Source organism: Macaca fascicularis, chromosome 4, assembly GCF_037993035.2.
Source record: "Macaca fascicularis isolate 582-1 chromosome 4, T2T-MFA8v1.1".
In the NCBI taxonomy this organism is placed as follows: domain Eukaryota; kingdom Metazoa; phylum Chordata; class Mammalia; order Primates; family Cercopithecidae; genus Macaca; species Macaca fascicularis.
Window position 1 is genome coordinate 40,911,277 of NC_088378.1, and position 24,354 is coordinate 40,935,630.

General features: G+C 37.6%; 1 protein-coding gene and 1 non-coding gene across 3 annotated transcripts in view; one reads left to right on the forward strand and one right to left on the reverse strand.

Moving 5' to 3' along the window:
- Positions 1-24,354, forward strand: part of PEX7 (peroxisomal biogenesis factor 7) — a 93,067-nt gene that overhangs the window by 27,599 nt on the left and 41,114 nt on the right. The window contains exons 6-8 of one of the 2 annotated variants that reach the window (XM_005551940.5): positions 14,403-14,509; positions 17,630-17,743; positions 19,939-19,994. The exons of the other annotated variant lie outside the window; for it this stretch is intronic. Of the exons in view, the coding sequence (XP_005551997.3) occupies positions 14,403-14,509; positions 17,630-17,743; positions 19,939-19,994 (277 nt within the window). The remainder of the gene's footprint in view (positions 1-14,402; positions 14,510-17,629; positions 17,744-19,938; positions 19,995-24,354) is intronic. 2 annotated transcript variants of the gene reach the window in all.
- LOC123573237 (small nucleolar RNA SNORA27) lies at positions 3,631-3,764 on the reverse strand. Its single transcript, XR_006697966.1, has one exon. It is a non-coding gene; the product is annotated as a small nucleolar RNA SNORA27 (small nucleolar RNA).

The window sequence follows — 24,354 nt, forward strand, 5'->3', positions numbered from 1 at the left end:
AGATGTCTGTTAGGTCCACTTGATGCAGAGCTGAGTTCAATTCCTGGATACCCTTGTTAACTTTCTGTCTCGTTGATCTGTCTAATGTTGACAGTGGGGTGTTAAAGTCTCCCATTATTATGGTATGGGAGTCTAAGTCTCTTTGTAGGTGTCTAAGGACTTGTTTCATGAATCTGGGTTCTCATATATTGGGTGCATATATATTTAGGATAGTTAGTTCTTCTTGGTCCCTTTACTATTATGTAATGGCCTTCTTTGTCTCTTCTGATCTTTGTTGGTGTAAAGTCTGTTTTATCAGAGACTAGGATTGCAACCCCTGCTTTTTTTTGTTTTCCGTTTGTTTGATAGATCTTCTGTCCCTTTATTTTGAGCCTATGTGTGTCTCTGCATGTGAGATGAGTCTCCTGAATATAGTACACTGATGGGTCTTGAATCTTTATCCAGTTTACCAGTCTGTGTCTTTTAATTGGAGCATTTAGCCTATTTACATTTAAGGTTAATATTGTTATGTGTGAATTTGATCCTGTGATTATGATGTTAGCTGGTTATTTTGCTTGTTAATTGATGCAGTTTCTTCCTAGCATCGATGGTCTTTACAATTTGGCATGTTTTTGCAGTAGCTGGTACCGGTTGTTCCTTTCCATGTTTAGGACTTTACTTCTTTATCAGCCTCTTGACAAGAATTAGCTGTGGTTCAGATTACTTTTCGATGATTCCAGCTCCTAAAGAATAATTCCTAGATTTCTGGCAAGGACAAATTCATGGATGGTAATGTTATAACTGAGATATGATACATGTTTGAAAGAGAAGGTCTTGAGTTTTGTTTTAGAACACTGTTTCAGAACCTGTGAGACATGCATCTGCTTGTCAATAAGCAGGTTGAGCTTGGAGCTGAGAACTCTGGCTTTGTGAATAAAAATTGTATCATTGGCTTAGAATTGGTAACTGAAGCCATTGCAATAAATCAGAGCACCTAGGAAAGACTAAGTCAAAGAAACCTTGGAATAGAGCACAAGTTGGCAAACTGCTGCCCTGAGATCAAAACTGATGGTTTTTATAAATAGTTTCATTGGGCTACAACTATGCCCATTTATTAACATATTGTCTGTGGTTGCTTTCACACTGTAGTGATGGAGTTGAGTAGTTGTGAGAGAAACTGAAAGGTCCTCAAAGCCAAAAATATTTACCGCCTGTGGCCCTTTACAGAAAATGTTTGCTGACCTCTGGTATAAATCCTCAAGGAGAGAGAAAGAAGCGGAAACTCTTTTGTGCAGTTGGCTGTTTAGTAGAGAACAGAAGACATTAGCTGGAAGAGGAGGTGGTGCTCCTAATAGTGTCTCCTCTTTCAGTTATGCAGCATCCAAAGATAGGCAATAGGTAGGATAATTGTTCCTTTCTTGCTAATAAACTGTATCAGTGCCCTGAGTTGTTGAATTATGTTGATTGGCTTTCTTAGGAGATATAATATCACACACTATTTTTCTCATTATTTCATTATTTTTAATTTTAAAAGTGAAAAATTACCAAACCATCCTAAATTGTGAAAGTACTATTAGGTTGAAAACACTCAGAAATGGAAACCTTCAGGTAAATTATATACAGACAAGTATATCCATTTAGAGTATGCAATTTTCTTTTTACAGGGAGCATGATTAAGGTTAAAGATTATGTAATTTTTTGAGATCCTAATAATGAATACTAGTAATGCCTATGTGTAGGGGCATAGTTAATAAAAGAAAAAATATTTTTGTTCTCTGATAAAAATTAACAGTTTTCTAGAATGATGAGCAGTACACAAAGTCAACTTATAAGGTTATAAACTATTATTTTTTGAATTTTTAAGCTAAGTCATAGCTTTTTTTGTCCATAATCTGAGTTAATTCTTTTCTAAGATTTAATTTAAATTTTTTTCTAAGACTTCATATGAAGTCGTTTGGAATGGGACCGGTAATACATTTTTTCTTCTCATGTTGCCTTTTCCAAGCCTGAATTCCTTCTTTGGTCTTTTATCTTTCTGTAACATAGTTAACCATAAGGCTGAGTGTGTATTAAGTCAGTGGTAGCAATATTAATACATTTAATTTGAATCAGTAAACGCTTTCACTTACATATATAACTTGAGTTAATTATCTTTTATGTTTTTATTATTATTATTGAGACAGAGTCTAGCTCTGTTGCCTAGGCTGGAGTACAGGGGTGCAATCTCGGCTCACTGCAACCTCCGCATGCCGGATTCAAGCAATTCTCCTGCCTCAGCCTTCTGAGTAACTGGTATTACAGGTGTGCGCCATCACACCCAGTTAATTTTTGTATTTTTAATAGAGATGGGGTTTCACCGTGTTGGCCAGGCTGGTCTCAAACTCCTGACCTCAGGTGATCCACCCACTTCGGCCTCCCAAAGTGTTTGGATTACAGGTGTGAGCTACTGTGCCTGGCCTATGGCTTTGATTTGGAATCAATGGTAATGAGTTTTGTGCTTATAGTGAATTGGATCTGTAAGTTGACCACATTACTGGTTTGTAATTTTACCACTGGTGAAAGGTTCTACCGCAGAGAGTATTAGTCCAAGTCGAATTAAAGTTCTTGTAAGGATGTGAATTAGATTGACATTAGCATTATTTTCTTAGGTGAGGGATGCCTTTTAGCATTATATCCTACAGTTTCAAAGGAGTCATTTCAAACTCTAGATTGAATTAGTGGTATAGAATAGATCCACCTCAAAAATGAACTGAGGCCAGGCATGGTGGCTCACATCTGTAATCCCAGCACTTTGGAAGGCTGAGGCGGATGGATCACTTGACAACAGGAGTTCGAGACCAGCCTGGCCAACGAACATGGTGATACCTGTCTCTACAAAAATACAAAAATTAGCCGGGCATGGTGGCGCACACCTGTAATCTCAGCTACTTGGGAGGCTGAGGCAGGAGAATCACTTGAACATGGGAAGTGGAGATTGCATTGAGCCTAGATAGAGCCACCACACTCCAGCCTGGGCAACAGAGCAAGACTGTCTCAAAGAAAAAAAAAAGAACTGAAACATGCTTCTCTTCTAGTGAAACAGTGAAGACCTGTCTGCGGGGAGCTCTAATTGGCAACATACACAGTAAACTAAAATTAATAATGAGAATATAATTTTGTATAGTTGGAAAAGTATTCATAAATACAATTCCTTGAACAATTGGTAGGTCTTAAAAAATTCCTTACCTTTTTATTTTATGTAATCTTGTTGATATTTTTTATTATTGAAGGTTCTTTTTCTTTTTCTTTTTTTTTTTTTGTTTGAGACAGAGGCTCTGTCGCCCAGGCTGGAGTGCAGTGGTGCAATATCAGCTCACTGCAACTTCTGCCTCCCGCCTTCAAGCGATTCTCTTGCCTTAGCCTCCCGAGTAGCTGGGATTACAGATGTGCGCCACGATTCCTGGCTAATTTTTCTATTTTTAGTAGAGATGGGGGTTTGCCTTGTTGGCCAGGCCTGGTCTCGAACTCCTGAGCTCAGGTGATCCGCCCGCCTCGGCCTCCCAAGGTGCTAGGATGACAGGCGCGAGCCACTGTGCCCGGGCTATTTAAGGTTCTAAAATTGCCTTGATTTGGGCATTTTTTTGTTGTTTTTTGTTCGTTTATTTGTTTTCAGTTTGTTTTCTCTGACAGGATACATGACTATGACAAACATCAAGTTTGCCTGAGTTTTAAAAAGGATATTTCCTTTGCCCCACTGGAATGACCAGTAATTACATACATCCAGTTGGCAGAGTAAAAAGAGGGTATTGATTTGTTTTTAATCATTGTTCTCTTTATGCGTATGACCAAATATAAATCTGATAGTGACAAAATCACAAACTAATGCAGCTGCATTTTTTAGACATCAGTCAGAATTATGTGTATTAGCCATTAGTCATTTGCGCTGAGTCACACACACCTCTTCCTTTTACATTGGTTTTTGTGTAGCATGGAATACATAGCATTGACTCTGGATAGTGCTGTAGAATCTGCGGTGTATGAGACTGAATAACAGAAGATTAATTGTTTGTAGAGCGTTAGTGTAATCACAACACTTAACTTTTCAAACTATCTGAATAGTGTAAGTGGGTAGTAGAAAAGCGATCTTTTATCAGCAGAATGATTGCTTCTGTAGAAGAGAAGACACCTGTTTAATTACATTACCTTCATGTGTTATGTTAGAAATTAATATAAATCTTGGTCGTATCAGCCAGGACTTCTTTGGTTGAAAGTAGAAAAAAAAAATTCTCACCCAAAGTACTTTAAGGAAGAAGATAACTTATTTGCTCACATAAGTGAAATGTTCAGAATTAAATCTGGCTTTATAGTCATGGTTGGATGGTAGGGCTCTGTCTTCTGTTGTGTTGGTTTCAGAATCAGGGTATCAGGCACCACATGATGGCAAGATGGCAGTAGCTCCAACCCCTAGTACATCCTTTCTGGTTTCTGTCCAGTAGGAAAAACTGAAAGATTCCTTCTCAGACATCCAGGCAGTTTCATTTTTCTGTCATGGGCTCTGATGAGTCCTTGTGGGTGTACCTGAACTAATCAGTGTGTGTGGGTGAGGGGGATATAATGTGTTGATTGGCTTAGGCCTAGTTAGTCCCTGCAGTTGGGAATGGAAAATGAGAGAGTTACCCAAACAACATGGACTGAGGATGAAAAGAGTGAATCTAGATTAGGTGAAAGGAGGTGGATGGAGTCTAAGGGGCCAGTATTCACTAAATTGGCTGCACATCTAAGGCTTCGGATAAATCAGAGGGGATTTGATGAAAATCAAGTCCTGGACCTGTAAGCTCTAAAATATGTGCTTTAAAAACTTTCCTTGTGAAATGGATACAGTAAAGCTGTTTTCTGCCCATTTTTATGACTTGGGGAACTCATTGGAAGGTTGATTTATCAAACATTTGCCATTTTCCTGAAATAATCCTTTGTGATGATTTACAAATATTAGTCTACTTAGTACTTTTTAAAAGATTCAAAGTTCTTCTTCCACTCGGCAAAAATATTGGAAGGAGTTGAGGTATAGTAAAAAATCAAGGCAAGTTCTGAAACTCTCATTGTGCCTTAGCCATTTCAGAGACAAGAACATTTACTTACTGAGCTATGTACCATGCGTTTGTAAGCAAATGCAGTGCTTAGGTCTTCTTTTCTTCGCTTGTTTTCATACATTTCCTGTAACACTTGTGTATTCTTTTACATAGCCAAATGCCTTACATAGCCAAACATGAAAATATTTTTGATTGTTATTATATAAGATATGGTAGTAACCATCTTATTCAAATTTTTAAAACATATCTGAGTTCATTTCGATTATTGAGAAGGACGTTGCTCATGAGTCAGTCAGATATTTATCAAATGTCCATCATTTACTGGAGACTCAGTGAGGAAGACAACAGATGGAGTTCCTGCCCTCCTAGAGCATATCGTCCAGTAGGAAAGAGGAATGCTAAGACAAAATCTAGAAACAGCTAATGATGAAGACTGTGAAGTTCTTTAAGGAGAGGTAATATAGCACAGTGGTCAGGAATAAGAATTCTGGAGCTGGACTGCTTCAGATCAAGTTCTACTTTCCTGCTGTTAGGAGAATTTCTTTGGTCATGCCGTTTAACCTGTCTCCTTATTCCTCATTTCTAAAATTAGGGTGATAATGGTATCCATATCATGGAGTGTTGAGGAGGAGTAAGTGGCTAATGTGTATAAAGGGCTTAGTTAGAACAGTGACTGGCAGAGTAAAAGCTCTGTGAGCATTACCTCTTTTTTTTTTTTTTTTTTTTTTTTTTTTTTTTTTGAGACAGGATTTGGCTCTGTTGCCCAGGCTGGAGTGCAGTGGTGCCATCTCAGCTCACTGAAACTGCCTCCCGGGCTCAAACAATCCTCCAACCTCAGCCTACTAGCTGAGACCACAGGCGTGCGCCACCACCTAACTAATTTTTGTATTTTTGGTAGAGACAGGGTTTCACCGTGTTGCCCAGGCTGGTCTAGAACTCCTGGACTCAAGCAATCCTCCTGCCTCAGCCTCCCAAAGTGCTGAGATTACAGTTATTATTAACACGTATGCCCGGAATTCTGTGGAAATGTATAAATGGATTCCTGAGCTTGTCAGAGTTGACTGGTCAGATTACTTCCCTCAAGAAACAGTACAAGTATACATATGTAACAAACCTGCACGTTATGCACATGTACCCTAGAACTTAAAGTATAATAATAATAAAAAAAAAAAAGAAAAAAAAAAGAAACAGTCTAAGCTACTACTTTATGAACAAGTAAGAGGAAATGGGAAGTGGGAGGCAAAAGCTGGAATGTGGAGAGAACAGAGCATTTTTGAGGACCATCAGAATGGCCCTTGCAGTGTATGTGTGCTGTAACAATCGACAGTTAGTGCTTATCTGAGAGCTAAAACTCGTACAGCTCTAGAGTGACTTGCTCTAGGTAGACTCTGGAATGCATGGTTGTATAGTAACATACTAGTCCAGTGATTCTAGAATCTGGCTAATCATCAGAACCGTTGGGAGAGCATTAAAAAACAGCAGCAGAATTCTGGACTTCATCTTAAGTCTTGCCGAATAAAAAGACAGAATACCTCTGGGAGGTATATTTTTAAATCCCAGCTGAATCTAGTGAGCAGTCCAATTTGGGAAGCACTGTACTAGTCTATGGAATATCTCTGTTTGAGATGCCAAATTGACAGCTTAGTTCTATTTGAGGTAATGGGAATTGCATGTCTGTTTTCCCATTGTGGAATATACTCAACTCTTTTTTAAAAAGCCTACATAATGGTTTCAGTGCTGAATTCAGAGAAGTGGTTTCTTTAGTTTGAGAACTGCTTGGTTGTTTTCTCAGTTTTGCTAGTGAATTTATCTTTATTAATTCTCTTGCTTTGTCTTCTTGCTTACAGACAAGTGCTTGTTATAAAACATAACATAATCTTTGCATAAAGTAATCCCAATTGCAAAGTTTGTAGTATGGAACACATAGTTGTAAAATACTTGTTTTTCATGGTGGAAGCTTATGTGATAGGCAGTCAAGATATATTTTTATGTCTAATCCTGTTGCACACATATAGTTAAGTGTATCTTTCAACTGATTACAACTTATATTTTAAGATTATATATGAGAACATAGCATTTAGTTTACTCCAAGAATTTAATCACCTTCAAGGTTGTATAGTTTTGCAAATCTGGAATCAAATTTGTTATCATTAGCTAAGCTAAGACAGGCCAAAATGGGGGAAGTTTTTAGAGAACTACTAATAGATCTAGATTTGCCTTCCATAGCAGAGTTCCCTAAAGACATTGCATTTTGCCTATTTCATGATAGTTGTGTTAGTACAGAATTCATATTTCTAAATTATATGAGATAGAAGGGAAGAATATTTGGGCTCTTTTTATGAAGAGGATTGATATGAAGTAAATTATCTTTGGAATCATGAAAACTAAATTGTTGCTGTCACAGACTCCATCTAGTTGCGTAAGTCATAACCATGCCTGAATGTGTGGGATCAGTAGTTAAAGCAAACCTCATTCTACTGTAAGAAAAAGTCATATTACAGCCGAGAGGCACAGGACATTTTCATTAAGTTATATTATATTGGCCCCAAAGTACCTTATTGCTACTCAGTTCACCTCCCAGTTTTAGACTCTATGTTTACACTCATTCTCCTTATGCAACTTCCTCTTACCTGCTGCAATTTGAAATTAGACATAGTAACAGCCAGCACTTCCTCGTCCGTATTGTATATTTAAATTCACTGGTTCTGGCCAGGCACAGTGGCTCACGTCTGTAATCCCAGCACTTTGGGAGGCCACAGTGGGCGGATCACTTAAGGTCAGGAGTTTGAGATCAGCCTGACATGGTGAGACCCCATCTCTACTAAAAGCTCAACAAAATTAGCCGGGCTGGTGGCAGGTGCCTGTAATCCCAGCTACTGGGAGGCTGAGGCAGGAGAATTGCTTGAACCCTGGAGGAGGAGGTTGCAGTGAGCCACTGCACTCCAGCCTGGGCAGCAGAGTGAGACTCTGTCTCAGAAAAAAAAAATTCACTGGTTCTGTCAGTGGCAGGTCTGCAGTTGATGAGAAGCTGGCAATTCAGGTGAGTCTATGGCACCATCACAGGGCCCTGATAAATGTCTGCCTGTCAATGAAAGGCCAATTGTCTGGAAAATTCAATTTAAAAAACAACATAAATACAGATGTCCTGGCAGCTGAAAGAGCTGAATGAGTCATTGTACCATTTGGTCATTAGGTCTCTTTCCTACCTGGAAAACAAAATGGTGAGGACAAAGTGCCAAATGGTTACATCAGGAGTTGCCGTCAAGGAAGTGGAATTCTCAGCTCCTGCCCAGCAGTCTTCACATTTTTGTGCCCATTAAATTAACTGCAAGAGGGGACAGCCCAAGCCATGGCTTTTTTTTTGTTTTTGTTTTTGTCTTTTTTTTTTTTTTTTATATTGCGTGAGAGTGGTGGTGTGGAACAAAACCTCCCAACCTTTGTTACTATGTTTTTTAATCTTTTATTGGAGTATAATACACATATTGGACAGTGTATAATCTTAGTATACAATTTGGTGAATTCTCACAATGAACACATCGTTGTAACTGGCACCCAGGTAAAGAAACAGAACGTTCCCAGAGAGCCTCCTCCCATCCTTGTAGTCACTTCTCACCACCCCCCACCCCAGGTGACCAGTGTGTGGCCTTCCATAACATGGATTAATGTTGCCCATTTTCATACCTTTGTTACTGGTTTCTTTCATGCAACATGATGTCTTGTAAGACTCATCCATGTTATTCCTACAATAACAGTTCTTAATCTCCTAGTCCACATTCATTGTAATGTTTTGTCACTTTTAAATTTTTTTAATTTTATTTTTTGAGACAGAGTCTGGCTGTATCACCCAGGCTGGAGTCAGCGGCACAATCTCGGCTCGTTGCAGCCTCTGCCTCCTAGGCTCAAGCAGTCCTCCCACCTCAGCCTTCTGAGTAGCTGGGACTACAGGTGCATGCTACCAAGCCCGACTAATTTTTGTATTTTCTGTAGAGACAGGATTTCACGGTTGCCCAGGCTGCTCTGGAACTCTTAAACTCAAGCGACCTGCCTGCCTTGACCTTCCAAAGTGCTAGGATTACAGGTGTGAGCCACCATGCCTGGCCTGTTTTGGTACTTTAAGTCAATTCACATACTCTTATTAAGGTGAACCCAAGCTCATTGATCTTGAGACAATGCTGTAGCTATAGTAGAATTTATAGTTTTAACCTAGTGTTAGATATAAATTCCTGAAAGTTAGTATATATTGTTTAGGCATTTCATATGTTTTAATGGAAGCCTTGTGCTTAATCTAATGGTTTTCTTTGGAGCTAGCTTCAGGAGACTGAAGCTTCAGGAGAATACCCTTTGCTCCCTTATTGTAATGAGTGATTTCCTTTGCCTACAAGTGATAGAACTGGAACTATGTTAGATCTTTGTGAAATTTGTTAAAAAACGTACTCCAGAAAAGGAAGGGCTGCTTGAAAGGCCCAGGACACATTCTGTCTCTCATCTGGACTTTTCTCTACTTGTTGACTTGACTCTGTGGACTGGCTTTCTCTACACAATGAGACACATGGCCACCAGTGAGTGGCTCCTGAATTTTTATATATATATATGTAAATTCACTATATTTATATACACACACACACATATACACTGAAGGCTGAAGAAGGTCATGAGAGATTATTTCGTCAAAGCTACATATATATTTTTTTCTGTATTTTTACATATATATTTTAAAATAAAATAAAAATTAAAAATAAAAATTATATATATATAAAAATATAGTATAATTTAAAAGAGTTAAAAAATTATAGTATATATAATTTTTATTTTTTGAGACAGAGTCTCACTCCATTGCCCAGGCTGGAGTTCAGTGGTGTGATCTCAGCTCACTGCAACCTCCACCTCTGGGGTTCAAGTAATTATTGTGCCCCGGTGTCCTGAGTAGCTGGGATTACAGGCGTGTGCCACCATGCCTGGCTAATTTATTTATTTATTTATTTATTTATTTATTTTTGTATTTTTAGTAGAGACAGGGTTTTGCCATGTTGGCCAGGCTAGTCTCAAACGCCTGGTCTCAAGTGATCCTGCCTTAGCCTCCCTAAGTGCTGGGATGACAGGCATGAGCTCCTGTGCCTGGCCATATTTTTACGTTTTTGAGACAGGGTCTTGTTCTGTCACCCAGGGTGGAGTGCAGTGGTGCGATCATGGCTCACTGCAGCCTCGACCTCCCGGACCCAAGCAGTTCTCCTACCTCAACCTCCAGAGTAGCTGGGACTACAGGTGTGCACCACCATGCCTGGCTAATTTTTAAATTTTTAAATTTTAAATTTAAATTTTAAATTTTTTGTAGAAATGGAATCTCACTGTGTTGCTCGGGCTGATCTCGAACTCCTGGGCTCAAGTGATCCCGCAAAGTGCTGAGATTACAGGTGTAAGCCATCATGTCCGGCCTCCTGAATTTTTTAAGTTGTAAATGCTACCATAAGAGAAGGACAGACATTATTTTTTCAGTTATAGTTCAGAAAAATCCCAAGTACCTACCTTTGACCTTTCAGCTGTAGTCAGAGCAGGGACTGAGGTACTGTAGTTGGTCTTGCCTGGACCTACCTTTGGTCAGTCAGTTGTGTTGAGGTGTAAGTCTTTATAGAATCACTTGGTGAGAAAAGGACGTATGATATTCCTAGAAAAAGGGTATTTCTGGGCAGGCCAAACACTAGACATCCACGTCACCCGGCATTACACACTGAAGGCTGGAGAAAATCATGAGAGATCATTGCATCAAAGCTATTTGGCATTCTGGAAGCAAATTCTACTGACTGGTGGCTAGACCACAGACAGTGATTATAATGAGGGCCCTTGAAATTATTTGAAGCTCTAACCTGTACCAATTCTGAACAATTTCCTTTTGTTACTTTCAAACTCATCATTTGTTTTTCACAATGAGATATGTTGTCACTAGTGGGTCCTGAATTTTGTAACTTGTCAATTCTGCCATAGAAGAGGGACTGACATTATTTTTCAGTTGTAGTTCAGAAAAATCCCAAGTACACCCATTTGGCCTGTCATCTGTAGTCTGAACAAGGAATGAGGTGCTGTGGACAGAGGTACCATCCTTAGCTAGGTCCAAAAATGTTTGTTACTCTCGTCTATCAAAGTGGTTTTCAACCTTTTTTTAATGTAATAAGACAATATTTTTAAATCAAAAAAGGAAAAAAATCCTGCATACAAAGCAGTAGTAGTACGTATTTGTGGATCCATAAAAATGTAATAGAAGTATTACCAAAACGCAGACTAAAGGGCTGTGGACCACATTCATGACTGTTGTGGTCTCTGGGCAGGGAGATGGGAAGTGGTATTGAAAATATAACAGATTTTTCTCCAATTTAAAGAAAAAGTAACATAGGGCTGGATGCAGTGGCTCACACCTGTAATCCCAGCAATTTGTGAGGCTGAGGCAGGTGAATTGCTTGAGCTCAGGAGGTGGAGACCAGCCTGGCCAACATGGCAAAACCAAAAATAGAAAAATTAGTGGGGCATGGGAGTGTGCGCTTGTAGTCCCAGCTACTCGGGAGGCTGAGGTGGGAGGATTGCTTGAGTCTGGGAGGTGGAGGTTGCAGTGAGCCGAGATTGCACTGCTGCACTCCAGCCTGGAAATAAAAGAATTAAAATAATTCCTCCAGAATTAGCCAACATTGATTGTATGGCATTTGTCCTCCAGCAACACAAGGAGGCAGCAGTGTAGCGTAGTTGTAAAGCTGTAAAGTGCACATGCTGGGGACCCAGACTCCCTGAGTTCTGGGTCCAGGTCCTGGTTCTGCTGCTTACTATCCTGGGTAAGTTATTTCATCTCTATATGCTGCATTTGTATAGTACTATGTTCCCCATTTGTATAGTACTATACAATTACTTTTTATATCTCCAAATTCCTACTTTATGTAGTTGTGATGGTTTTAGAAAAAATATGTATAAAATGCTTAGAACAGTATGTGGTGGCACATTGGAAGCACTCAATAAGTATTAACTATTATTCATGTTGTTATTACTGGGGGGACAGAAATAACTTGTAATCATGGGTATTTTTTCTCATTTAAAAGAAACACATATTGAGAGCTTACTACACATCTGGCACCGTACTCACGCTACTACCTTGTCTCATTTCAGCCTTACAAGGCAGTTATTTTATTGTAGGTAGCAAACTGAAGATCAGCGAAGTAACTTGATTAAGCATCAGTGACCACCAAATGATTGAGCTGGATTAGAACCAAGCTCGGGAACTCCAAACGCCCCGTTCTTAACCCCTGCATTTCATTACTGCCAACACATTTCTTATCTTTCTTAAGCAACTTCCAAAGAAGCCAGGAAAAAATTGCCTAGGATAGCTAAATTTAGCTTAACAATATATGATTTAGAATTGGGAATATAGGAAAATACATGTAGATAAGTAAAAGATACTTTAAAAATTTAGCACTTTTATATACCATATTTGGCAGTGTCTGCTATGTGTTAGAGACCATGCCAGGTGCTTTACAGAAACTTGGTGAAATTCTTAGACAGTGCTGCATGTTGGGCATTCTGATGTCTCCTTTAGAAATGAATCAGTCTCAGAGATATTACATATCCTATGCAGGGACCTAGAACCACAAAATGGCATTCATGACCCCACCTGGTAAAATGCCAGAAACTGCGTGCTTTTCATTACATGGAACTGGGTTTTCTCCCATTGTCAGTTGTTTGTATTTTACTTTTGAGGTAGCTGTATATATTCTGGATTTTATTGATCTTGTCATCTTTTGTTTCCTATAGTTTAGAAAAATTGGAGGCAAGCAACATGTAAAACATTTAATCAGGTGACTGTGCAGTTAGGTAATGCAAACTATTTTCGTAATAATGCAAAGTGTAATCTTTACATGTTTTTAGCTTGTTGGCCAGGCATGGTGGCTCACACCTGTAATCTCAGCATTTTGGGAGGCTGAGGCAGGAGGATTCCTGAGGTCAGAAATTCAAGACCAGCCTGGCCAACATGGTGAAACCCTGTCTCTCTCACTCTTTTTTTTTTTTTTTTTTTTTTTTTGAGACAGAATTTCACTCTTGTTGTCTGGGTTGGAGTGCAGTGGCACAATCTCGGTTCACTGCAACCTCTGTCTCGTAGGTTCAAGTGATTCTTCTGCCTTAGCTTCCCGAGTAGCTGGGATTACAGGCATCTGCCACCATGCCCAGCTAATTTTTTGTATTTTTAGTAGAGACAGGGTTTCATCATGTTGGCCAGGTTGGTCTCAGACTCCTGACCTCAGGTGATCCACCCACCTTGGCCTCCCGAAGTGTAGGGATTACAGGTGTGAGCCACCGCACCTGAGTGAAACTCCATCTCTACTAAAAATACAAAAATTAGCTGGGTGTGGTGGCACACATCTGTAATCCCAGCTACTTGGGGGGCTGAGGCGTGAGAATTGCTTGAACCCAGGAGGTGGAGGTTGCAGTGAGCCAAGATCGTGCCACTGCACTCCAGCCTGGGCAAGAGAGCCAGACTCTGTCTCAAAAAAATATTAAAGTAAACAGGCCACGCGCTATGGCCCACGCCTGTAATCCTAGCACTTTGGGAGGCTGAGGTAGGCCAATCACGAGGTCAGGCGATCGAGATCATCCTGGCCAACATGGTGAAACCCTGTTTCTACTAAAAATACAAAAATTAGCTGGGCGTGGTGGTGCGCACCTGTAGTCCTGGCTACTCGGGAGGCTGAGGCAGGAGAATCCCTTGAACCCAGGAGGCAGAGGTTACAGTGAGCCAAGATCATGCCACTGTACTCCAGCCTGGTGACAGCGAGACCACATCTCAAAATAAATAAATAAATAAAATTTTTTAGCTTTTTTTTTTTTTTTTTTTTTGAGGAGAAAAGTACACCTATAGCTGGCCCATTAACATATAGCGTACTTGACAATGAAAGGTAAAAAATTCTCCATTTTGGCTTGGTAGACTTTGCTCGCCTTTAGCAGTAAAATTGTTACTCTATTGTTGGTTTCTAGTACAATATGCGGGTACAGAGTGATCACTTTATTTCCTAATACAAGAATTTTCAGGGCCTTTCCTGCCTCAAAGAAAAAAGCAGCAGGTGTGTGATTAGTCAATATTGTGTTTATCTCTGTGAGATTCAAATTTTCCTCCTAAAAGCATTATCACAGTGCAACGTCACTTTTGTATTCCTTCATTTGAATAGTTCCTATGCATTATTATGGTTTAAAAAAATAAGTCTAAAGGTGGCAATATCCTAACACTGAAAGCAGTGTATTTTTGCTTGACTTATTATTATGAACACGTTATGTCACTGCGCATTCAAGTGGTGTGATGGGAAATGATCAAGTCTTCCTTTTTACCAGGTGATCAGACTCTGAGAATATGGGATGTGAAGGCAGCAGGAGTCAGAATCGTGATTCCCGCACATCAGGCAGAAATCTTGAGTTGTGACTGGTGTAAATACAGTGAGGTACAGTGTATGGCTCTATCCTAAGCTGCTGTCCTTCCTAATGTTAAAATGTTCTAAATTTTATTTATCTTTGTTTATGTGGACTTTGGTGGTGTTCCTGGACCATTAAGTTAAATTCTGTCCCTTTCCTTTCTAATTAATGATTGTGACTGACCTGCATTAGCATTAATTGGATATAAGTGCTCATAAAACGGCAAAATAAGAAACAGAAATTTTCAAAGTTCAACAGTGCAGCCTTACTTGTTTGTTTTGGGAAGCTGCCTTACCAATTTATGTAATGTTTTTCTTTATTGCTCTTAACCCTGCAATTTTTGCTTTTATTTCTTTTTCACTTTGCTAGTCAGGCTGTTGAACTATTTGTAATTTGATTTTTAATTTGACAGTCCATCAGTTTTTAAATTTTTCTGTTTCATCTTCCTTTTTAAGCCTAACCAATTTTCATGCCTCTGTAAGATAAGTGTCCATGTGCAACTTTTTTAAAGCTTCAGTTAACCACGTGAACATATGAATCAGAGATAGAAATGGATTAAATATGTGTTAATATACTACAGTCATGCACTGCATAGCAACATTTCAGCCAATGACAGATTGCATATATGACAGGGCCCTTAAGACATAATGGAGCTGAAAAATTCCTATTGCCCCCGAAGACCTTCCAGCAGGACTAGATGTAGAAGTAGAAGACAGTAATATTTATAATCCTGACTCAGTGTAGCCCTAAACTAATGCATGTGTGTCTCAGTTTTGTTTAAAATAAAAAAATTTAAATAGAAAAAAGCTTATAAAATAAGGATATAAAGAAAGAAAATATTTTTGTATAACTCTACAATGTGTTTGTGTTTTAAGTTTTGTTATTATGAAGAATCAAAAAGTAAAAAAAGCCAGGCGTGGTGGCGGGCGCCTGTAGTCCCAGCTACTCGGGAGGCTGAGGCAGGGGAATCGCTTGAACTGGGAGGCAGAGGTTGCAGTGAGCCAAGATCATGCCACTGCACTCCAGCCTGATGACAGAGCAAGACTCTATCTCAAAACAACAACAACAAAAAGAATTTTTTTTTAAAATAGAAAATTTATGAAGCAAAAAATTACAGTAAGCTAAGGTTAATTTATTATTGAAGAAAGGAAATTAAAAAAATAAATTTAGTGTAATGTTCTAGGCCTTCCCATTCACTCACTGACTCACCCAGAGTAATTTCCAGTTTTGTAAGCTCCATATATGGTAAGTACCCTACTACCATTTTTTTATCTTCCATACTGTATTTTTACTATACCTTTTCTGTGTTTAGATACAGAAATCCTTACCATTGTATTACAGTAGCCTACAATGTTCAGTACAGTAACATGCTGGACAGGCTTGTAGCCTAGGAGCAATGGGCTGTTTCATCTAGCCTGGGTGTATAGTAGGCTGTACCACCTAGGTTTGTATAAGTACATTCCGTGATGTTCACGCGAAGATGAAATTACCTGATGCCACATTTCTCAGAGCATATCCCCATCATTAAGTGATGCATGACTGTATTTATGTCCCTGAAGTAGTCTGTTGACCGTGACAAATACATAAAATATATGCTTTGTTTTTTCCCAGTTTTAAATTAATTAAAGCTAAAAGAACATTGTACTGACAGAGTTCTTTAAATAAAAATAAGTAAAATAAGTTATTAATATAAGTACATATGCAATGATATTAATTGAAACATTTCAATGCTGATGACTATAGTTTCAAAGTCATAAATGAATTTTTCATATTGGAAAATTAATTATGGCCTGTATATTAGATGTTTGGGAATTCTAAACAAAGATGCTGATAGACATTTGAGAGTGGTTTACAAAATTTATTTTCTAATAACTGAAACTTTTCTTCAAATTAGCTTACACTAAAACCCAACATAGTCAGACAATGTTTGCTTGGTGCGAAAGTAATTGCAGTTTTTGCTATTACTTTCAATGCAAAAACCGCAACTACTTTTGCACCAACTTAAATCCTTTGCTGTTCTGGGTTATGTGGGGTGGACTGAGTGTGGACCCAGCACTTGACCTATTCACCTAGGACCTCTGGGTTCACTTGGGGCTCTAGATAGCAGAATTTGTAAAGCCAGAATAGATAAGAGACTCACCACTATTTGATTACATTCTTGGATATGATTAGATATTGTATTAAGAATTGTGGTCCAAGAGAGTTGGAAACAATGATTAATTTAGATTTAGAGAACATGGAAAAATTTAATTCATAGCCTTTGCTTTTTCAGATGTACCTAAATGAACAGACCTCTTGCCTTTTAATGCCTGGAAAAACCTCAGAGTATGTTGAAACCCTTTTTGTTTGTTTGTTTTTTAGAGACGAGGTCTCACTGTTGCCCAGGCTGGTCTCAGACTCCTAGGATCAAGTGATCCACCGGCCTCGGCCTCCCAAAGTGCTGGGATTATAGGAGTGAACCACCGCACCCAGTCTTGAAAACCTTTTTTAAATTTTTATTTTTTTTTTAGAGGCAGGGTCTTGCTCTGTCATCCATGCTGATGTACAGTGGGGTGATCACAGCACACTGTAGCCTCTAACTTTTGGGCTCACACAGTCCTCCTGCCTCACTCAACCTCTCAAGTAGCTAAAATTACAGGTGTGTGTTACCATGCCTGGCTAATGTTTTAAAATTTTTTGGGTAGACAGGGTGTTGCTTTATTGCCCATGCTGGTCTCAAGTTCCTGGCCTCAAGTAATCCTCTCACCTGTGCCTCCCAAGGTGCTGGGATTCCAGGGAAAACCATTTGAAGAGAAAGCTGGGCTCATTTGTCAGATAAAAATTTTAATCCCCTGTGTACTTACTGCCACTTGTAAAGGTGGATTAGAAAATCCACAATGCTATTTGGAACTATGCCTTTTCCAGCTGTGTGTAGTGTTCCATCGTGTACATAAAGCATATTGAGTTCTTTTTCTCACAAGTCATACTAATTTTTTGCTATTAATGTCTATGTTGATTCCTGTCTGTACTTGTTATACAACTTCTCAAAAATGGCTCTTGGGTTCATATTAAATAATTATCAGAAAGTAGATGTTGTTTCTAGTAGGAAAGCCTGCATACTGTTTAATTGCAAAGATGTCACAGTTTATGTTTCTCTGAATTGTTTTTAGAATTTGCTGGTGACAGGTGCGGTTGACTGTAGTTTGAGAGGCTGGGACTTAAGGAATGTACGACAACCAGTGTTTGAACTTCTTGGTCATACCTATGCTATTAGGAGGGTGAAAGTAAGTTTTCATCTTTTCTTTTATATGTAGAATAAAATTACATAAATATAATCAATGAAGCATATATTAAGAAGTGTTCTGGGTTTAGGGATTGGAGTTACTAATTCTTTTTTATATGTGTTTTTGTTACCTAGTTAATTAATATTGAAAGCTAAAATTAGTTAAGAATATTTGAATAATTATTGAATGAATTTGGGCAATGTAGACATTCAATACTTAACGTTAAATAAAAATCTTTTTCTCATTCTTTCACCCCCAATCTGTTATTTCCTTTAATATTATTTTTTTAACTATAGTAATTCACTTTTAGTATTATGTTCTTTATAAGTTTCTAATCAGTGAGAGTCTCTTTGTTGAAACAGGTGTAAAGAGATGGTTAATTCTTTTTCCTAACATGATAACATACATGACTGTTCACAGATGTTTGGGATATAGAAAGTTTTCTACTCTGAACAGCAGAGGATGAGGTAAATTTTTAATGATGGTCCCAGTAAATTTCTCTGGGTTATAAGATGACTTAGGTTAGTTTCCTGGCTTTCATTTAGGCAGGTTCTGCTAAATGACTGGAAAACATCTTATTAAGTGACATCTCCCAATTTCATCCTTTTTTTTTTTTTACGTTAAGGGTAAAAAAGTACCTTATTGATTATTTTAATAAGATAATTACAGTATTCCTACTATTTTAAAAATTCTAAATTTGTTTTTCTTTTTTTTGAGATGCAGTCTTGCCCTGTAGTGGAGTGTAGTGGCACGATCTCGGCTCACTGCAACCTCTGCCTCCTGGGTTCAAGCAATTCTCCTGCCTCAGCCTCCTGAGTAGTTGGGACTACAGGTGTGCGCCACCATGCCCCACTAATTTTTTTGTATTTTTAGTAGAGACAGGGTTTCACAGTGTTGTCCAGGCTGGTTTCGAACTCCTGACCTCAAGTGATCCACCTGCCTTAGCCTTCCAAAGTGCTGGGATTACAGGCTGTGTCACCATGCCTGGCCAAAAATTCTAAATTTTTAGTTAAGTTAATATTTTAAGTTTCGCTGGCTGCAATGCAACATAGGAGACACAGTGCTGTTTTATTTTTTAATAAAAATTTGTTTTATGTGGACAAGTTTTAGCAGTTGAAAAATATGCTCTATGTATATTTCAGAGTGATTCTGAGAATGAAATAAGGTAATGTAGTGAAAGTACTTTGCAAACTAAGTGCTGGTCAAATGTAGTTACATATGTGTATTTAACTATTTAAAGTGCTGGTAAGACAAACACTGAAGAAAGGTAATTGCAAAGGTCAACTTATTAAGTACATTTTTACTCATCTAGAAGACGTTACTTGTCTTTAAACTTGCTTTTTATCCTTGATATCATTTTCCATTAGCTGTAATATACAAATAACATAAAAATATCTTAAAGGTGTTTTTATTTAACATTTAAATGTTTATTTTGATAACTTGTGATTATAGTAATTATATATTTGTAAAATTGGTAAATGATATAATTATATATTTGTACTATTATATAATTAAATCCCTTATATTTGTAAGGATCATTTTTGTTTGTTTGTTTGGTTTTGGTTTTTTTGAGCCAGAGTCTCTCTGTCGCCCAGGCTGGAGTGCAGTGGCATGATCTCAGCTCACTGCAACCTCCACCGCCTGGGTTCAAGCAATTCACCTGCTTCAGCTTCCCAAATAACTGAGATTACAGGCATATGCCACCATGCCTGACTAGTTTTTGTATTTTTAGTAGAGACAGGGTTTCTATTAAACCATGTTGGCCAGGCTGGTCTTGAACTCCTGACCTGAGGTTATCTGCCCTCCTCAGCCTCCCAAAGTGCTGGGATTACAGGTGGGAGCCACCGCACCTGGCCTATAAGAATCATTTTTGGATAGCCAGTATGAAATTGTATTTAATTTTTCCAGAATAGCAACATTTTGGGAATATTTTGTTCTAAGTAAGTTCTAAAAAGCTTGAGGGATAATTTTCTTTGGAGAATATAAAAATATTTTTCCCGAAGATGGATACTTAAAAGGCCAGAAGATTTTGGCCTCAAATTAAAGCATATATGCTTTGGAAAAGCATAATTTTAAGTGACAGCTCTGACTCAACTTAAATTTATTATAATGTTTATGGAGTGATCTTAGAAAGCAGTATTATTATCACAGCTGACTTCAAAAAGGGTTTTTTTCTTTTCTTTTTTTTTTTTTAGTTTTCGCCGTTTCATGCTTCTGTGCTGGCCTCTTGCTCGTATGATTTTACTGTAAGGTACAGTGGTTTTTAATACATTTCCTTTTGAAATACCAGATAACATTTGCATCTCTGCAACTTTCATAAAAGATAATGTGATTACTCTTACTAACATGAAAATAATCTGAGATGGGTACATTTAAATATTTATTAGGATTAATATTATATTTTTCCTGTTTTCATGATCCAGTCACATATATGAGTAAATTTTTTCTCTTCAAGTATTAGCCTGGCTCTTCTGTTTAAAAGCCCTCTTTTCTAATAGATGTTTCTATGGTAACACTTTCCTACACTATGGATCGCATAGCCAATATCTTCGAAATTTAGATTTAGAAATTTGGAAATTTCATTTCTTCAGATCTAATTATATGAGTCTTAAGGCTAAGATTGCTTAGATGAAAAAAACAATGAACATGAATGTATGATTTTTTGTGAATGTAGATATATGAACATATATGTGTATATATGTGCATGGGTATCTAGATAAGAGTGTGTGTGGGTGTGTGTCTCTATTTATACTTCTAGTTACAGTGCCACACCACACAGGATTTATTTTCTCTTTCCAAATTTGTAACTCTTGACTTCCATTTTATTCACAATATATTTTCTTACGTGTTAAACCCTGTAATGCTTAGAAAGTAGTTTCAGAATTGCAAAGCCATACCTTTGAAAAAAAGAATCTTACTGATTAGAGCTCAGCACTTGCTTAGAGTTTTTTTGTCTTTAGTTCAAATACTATATTCAGAAGTTACTTAGGTTAATTCTCCTCTTCTCTGTTAGAGTGTGGTTATGTTATTCACTTGAAACATGGTTTGATTCCTTTGTTTCTGTTTGTATTCAATTTTAGGGTTTTCCTCCCGTCCTTGTTGATTTTGTCTAGGCAAAACATTGACATGGTTTCAAAAGTCAAGATGTACATAAAGATATATTCAGAAAGGTGTCATTTCCCCCCTTCTATTTCCTCAGCCTTTCTATTTTATTCTGTTCCATACTCTATAGGTAACTAGTCTCACTCATATACATAGACAGATATATATTTTCTCATTTCCCCCTTTCTTACACAAAGAGTGGGGTACTTTCGATACATACTCCTTTAAATTTTGCATTTTTCACTTAAAATATATCCTGGAAATCTTTCTATATCAAAGAGATCATTCTCATTCTGCATAATACACCATTGTGTGGATGTACTGTAGTTTATTTGGCTGCTCTCGTATCTATGGAGATTTAGCTTGTTTTCAATGTTTTGTAAATAAACAGTGCCACAGTGAATGATAGCTTTGTGTTACTGGAGAATTAATGTCCGGTATTCCTAGAAGTGGGATTGCTGAGTTAAAAAGTAAACACGTGTAGTTTTGTTAGATGTTACTGAATTCCCATCCATAAGGAATATGCCAATTTTGATACTCAGCAGCAATGTTTGAGAGTACCTGTTTCTCTGCCATCTAAAGATCATTGATTCATTAGGGTTTTCCAGGTGTATGATCATATCACCTGCAAGTAAAGGTGGTTCTACACCTTCATTTCCAATTCTGATGCCTCTAATTGATTTTTCTTAAAATTGCCTCCACAAATACCACTAATACAGTGCTAAATAGTTTATAGAGAATGTCTGATTCATGATACAAGTGCAAATGCCTTTAGTGTTTCTCTATTAAAAATAAGATTCTGACTGTAATGCAAATTATATATGTTTATTCGTTTGTCATACTAAGAAAGTATGCGTGAATTCCTATTTTCTTGAGTTTTTTTTTTTTTTAATCAGAAATGGATCTTAAGTTTTGTTGAAGGCTTTTTTTGTCCAGCATTTATGGAGATAATCATGATTTTTCTTCTTAGAGATGTGGCTATGATGTACTATATTAATGGATTGAACCAACCTTGCATTCCTAGAGTAAGTCTCTCATGCTCTTTGTGTATCATTTTCTCACCATGATGTTGAATTGTGTTTGCTAATATTTTATTTAAAGCTTCTGCATCAGTAATCAAAGGTGATATTAGTTGCCGTTTTCTTTCTTTTTTCCTTTTGTTTATGTGTCTGTATTTTACTTGCTTCATAAAAAAGAATTAAGAAATTTTCCTTTGTTTCCAAAGCTCTGGAACAACTTGTACGGCATTGAGGCTGTTTGGTCTTTGAATCCTTGGTAGGATTGCTCTGTGAAACTAGTGAAGCATGGTGTTTTCTGTGGAGTACTTTCTTGATAACTTCATTTCTTTTATGGAAATGAGTCTGTTTAAACTTTGTGTCTCTAATGGGATCAAGTTTGGAAATTGTCCCTTGCTTGTAGGTTTTCAAATTTATTTGTAGATGTGTCTCTAAAGTGGGTGGACACAGTGGCTCGTGCCTGTATCCCCAGCACTTTGGGAGGCCGAGGTGGGCAGATCACCTGAGGTTAAGTGTTCACGACCCATCTGGCCAACATAGTGAAACCCAGTTTGTACTAAAAATAGAAAAATTAGCCAGGCGTGATGGCAGGTGCCTGTAATCCCAGCTACTTGGGAGGCTGAGGCAGAATTGCTTGAACCCATGAGGCAGAGATTGCAGTGAGCTGAAATCGTGCCACTGCACTCCAGCCTGGGTGCAGACTTTGCCTCAAAAAAAAAAAAAAGTCTGTGAAGGAATGTTGTAGGATTTCTTCTCTTATGTTGGTTGTTTTACTATTGTTATTTCTGATTTTGTATCTTTATGAGTTCTTTGACTATCTAGTGGTATGTTTATTTTGTTATTTTTCTTCAGCAGGCAGAATTTTAATTTATTAATTAGAACTACTTTTTTCAGCCAGGTGCAGTGGCTCATGCCTGTAATCCCAGCACTTTGGGAGGCTGAGGTGGGTGGACCACCTCAGGTCAGGAGTTCAAGACCAGCCTGACCAACATGGTGAAACCCCATCTCTACTAAAAATACAAAATTAATTGGGCATGGTGGTGCATGCCTATAATCCCTGCTACTGGGGAGGCTGAGGCAGGAGAATTGCTTGAATCCAGGTAGCAGAGGTTGCAGTGAGCCAAGATTGTGCCATTGCACTCTAGCCTGGGCAACAAGAGCAAAACTCTATCTCAAAAAAAAAAAAAAGAACTGCTTTTTAAAATTAATCACTGCTTTTATTTTTATTATTTCCTTTTTGGTACTTTCTTTTTGTTGTTCTTTTTTTCAGCTTCTTGAGGTGGGAATTTATTTGTATTCTTTCATTTTGTTAATAAAGTGTTTAAGGCTATAAATTTTTTTCTGGTTGTTATTCAAACTATAGCCCATAGATTCTGATATATAATGTTTTCATTATCATTTAAAAATTTTTGTAAGTTCTGTTTTACTTGCCTTTTCTTCCAAGAGTTGTATAATAGTAAATTACTTAGTTTCCATATGAAAATGCCTTTTAACTTAAAAAAATTTGTTAATAATTTCTAGTTTTATTGCATTAAAATCAGAGAATACTATTTTAGTCATTCAGTTTTATGGAACATATTGACATTTGGGGGAAGTGGAACCTAATAAACGATCAGTTTTTGTTAATGTTTCATTTGCAGTTGAGAATAATGTATATTCTCCATTTTCAGGCTGTTAAGTTCAGTATGTAATCATAAGCTTGCAAATTGATTATGTTGTTTAGGCTTTCTGTATCCTTTCTTATTATTGGTCCACTTAGTCTGAGAATGGTATGTTACTGAGAGTGGTGTGTTAAAATCTCCTATCATTAGCAGGCTTCTACATCTCCCTGCATCTTTTGTAGTTTTGACTTTATAGAAACAGATGCTGTATTTCTGGTGTGTAGATACTATAATGTATATGGCGAATTGAGACTTTTAGCATTAAAGAATATCCTTCTTTGTCACAGTTAATGCTTTTTGTTTCAGTTATGCCTTGTCTCATATCAGAATCATTGCCCTCGCTTTCATATTGTGTTTACTTTCCAGATATACTTTCCCCCATACCTTTATTTTGTTTTTGTTTTATCATATTTTCAATTCTTTAAATTTTTTTTAAAATTATACTTTAAGTTCTGGGATATATGTGCAGAATGTGCAGATTTGTTACATAGGTATATACATGCTATGGTGGTTTGCTGCACCCATCAACCAGTCATCTACATTAGGTATTTCTCCTAATGTTATCCCTCCTCTAGTCCCCCACCCCCTGAAAGGCCCCAATGTGTGATATTCCTCTCCCTGTGTCCATGTAATCTCATTGTTCAACTCCCACTTATGAGGGAGAACATGCAGTGTTTGGTTTTCTGTTCCTGTGTTAGTTTGCTGAGAATGATGGTCTACAGCTTCATCCGTGCCCCTGCAAAGGACATGAACTCTATCGATAATTTTTTATGGCTGTATAGTATTCCATGGTGTATATGTGCCACATTTTCTTTATCCAGTGTATCATTGA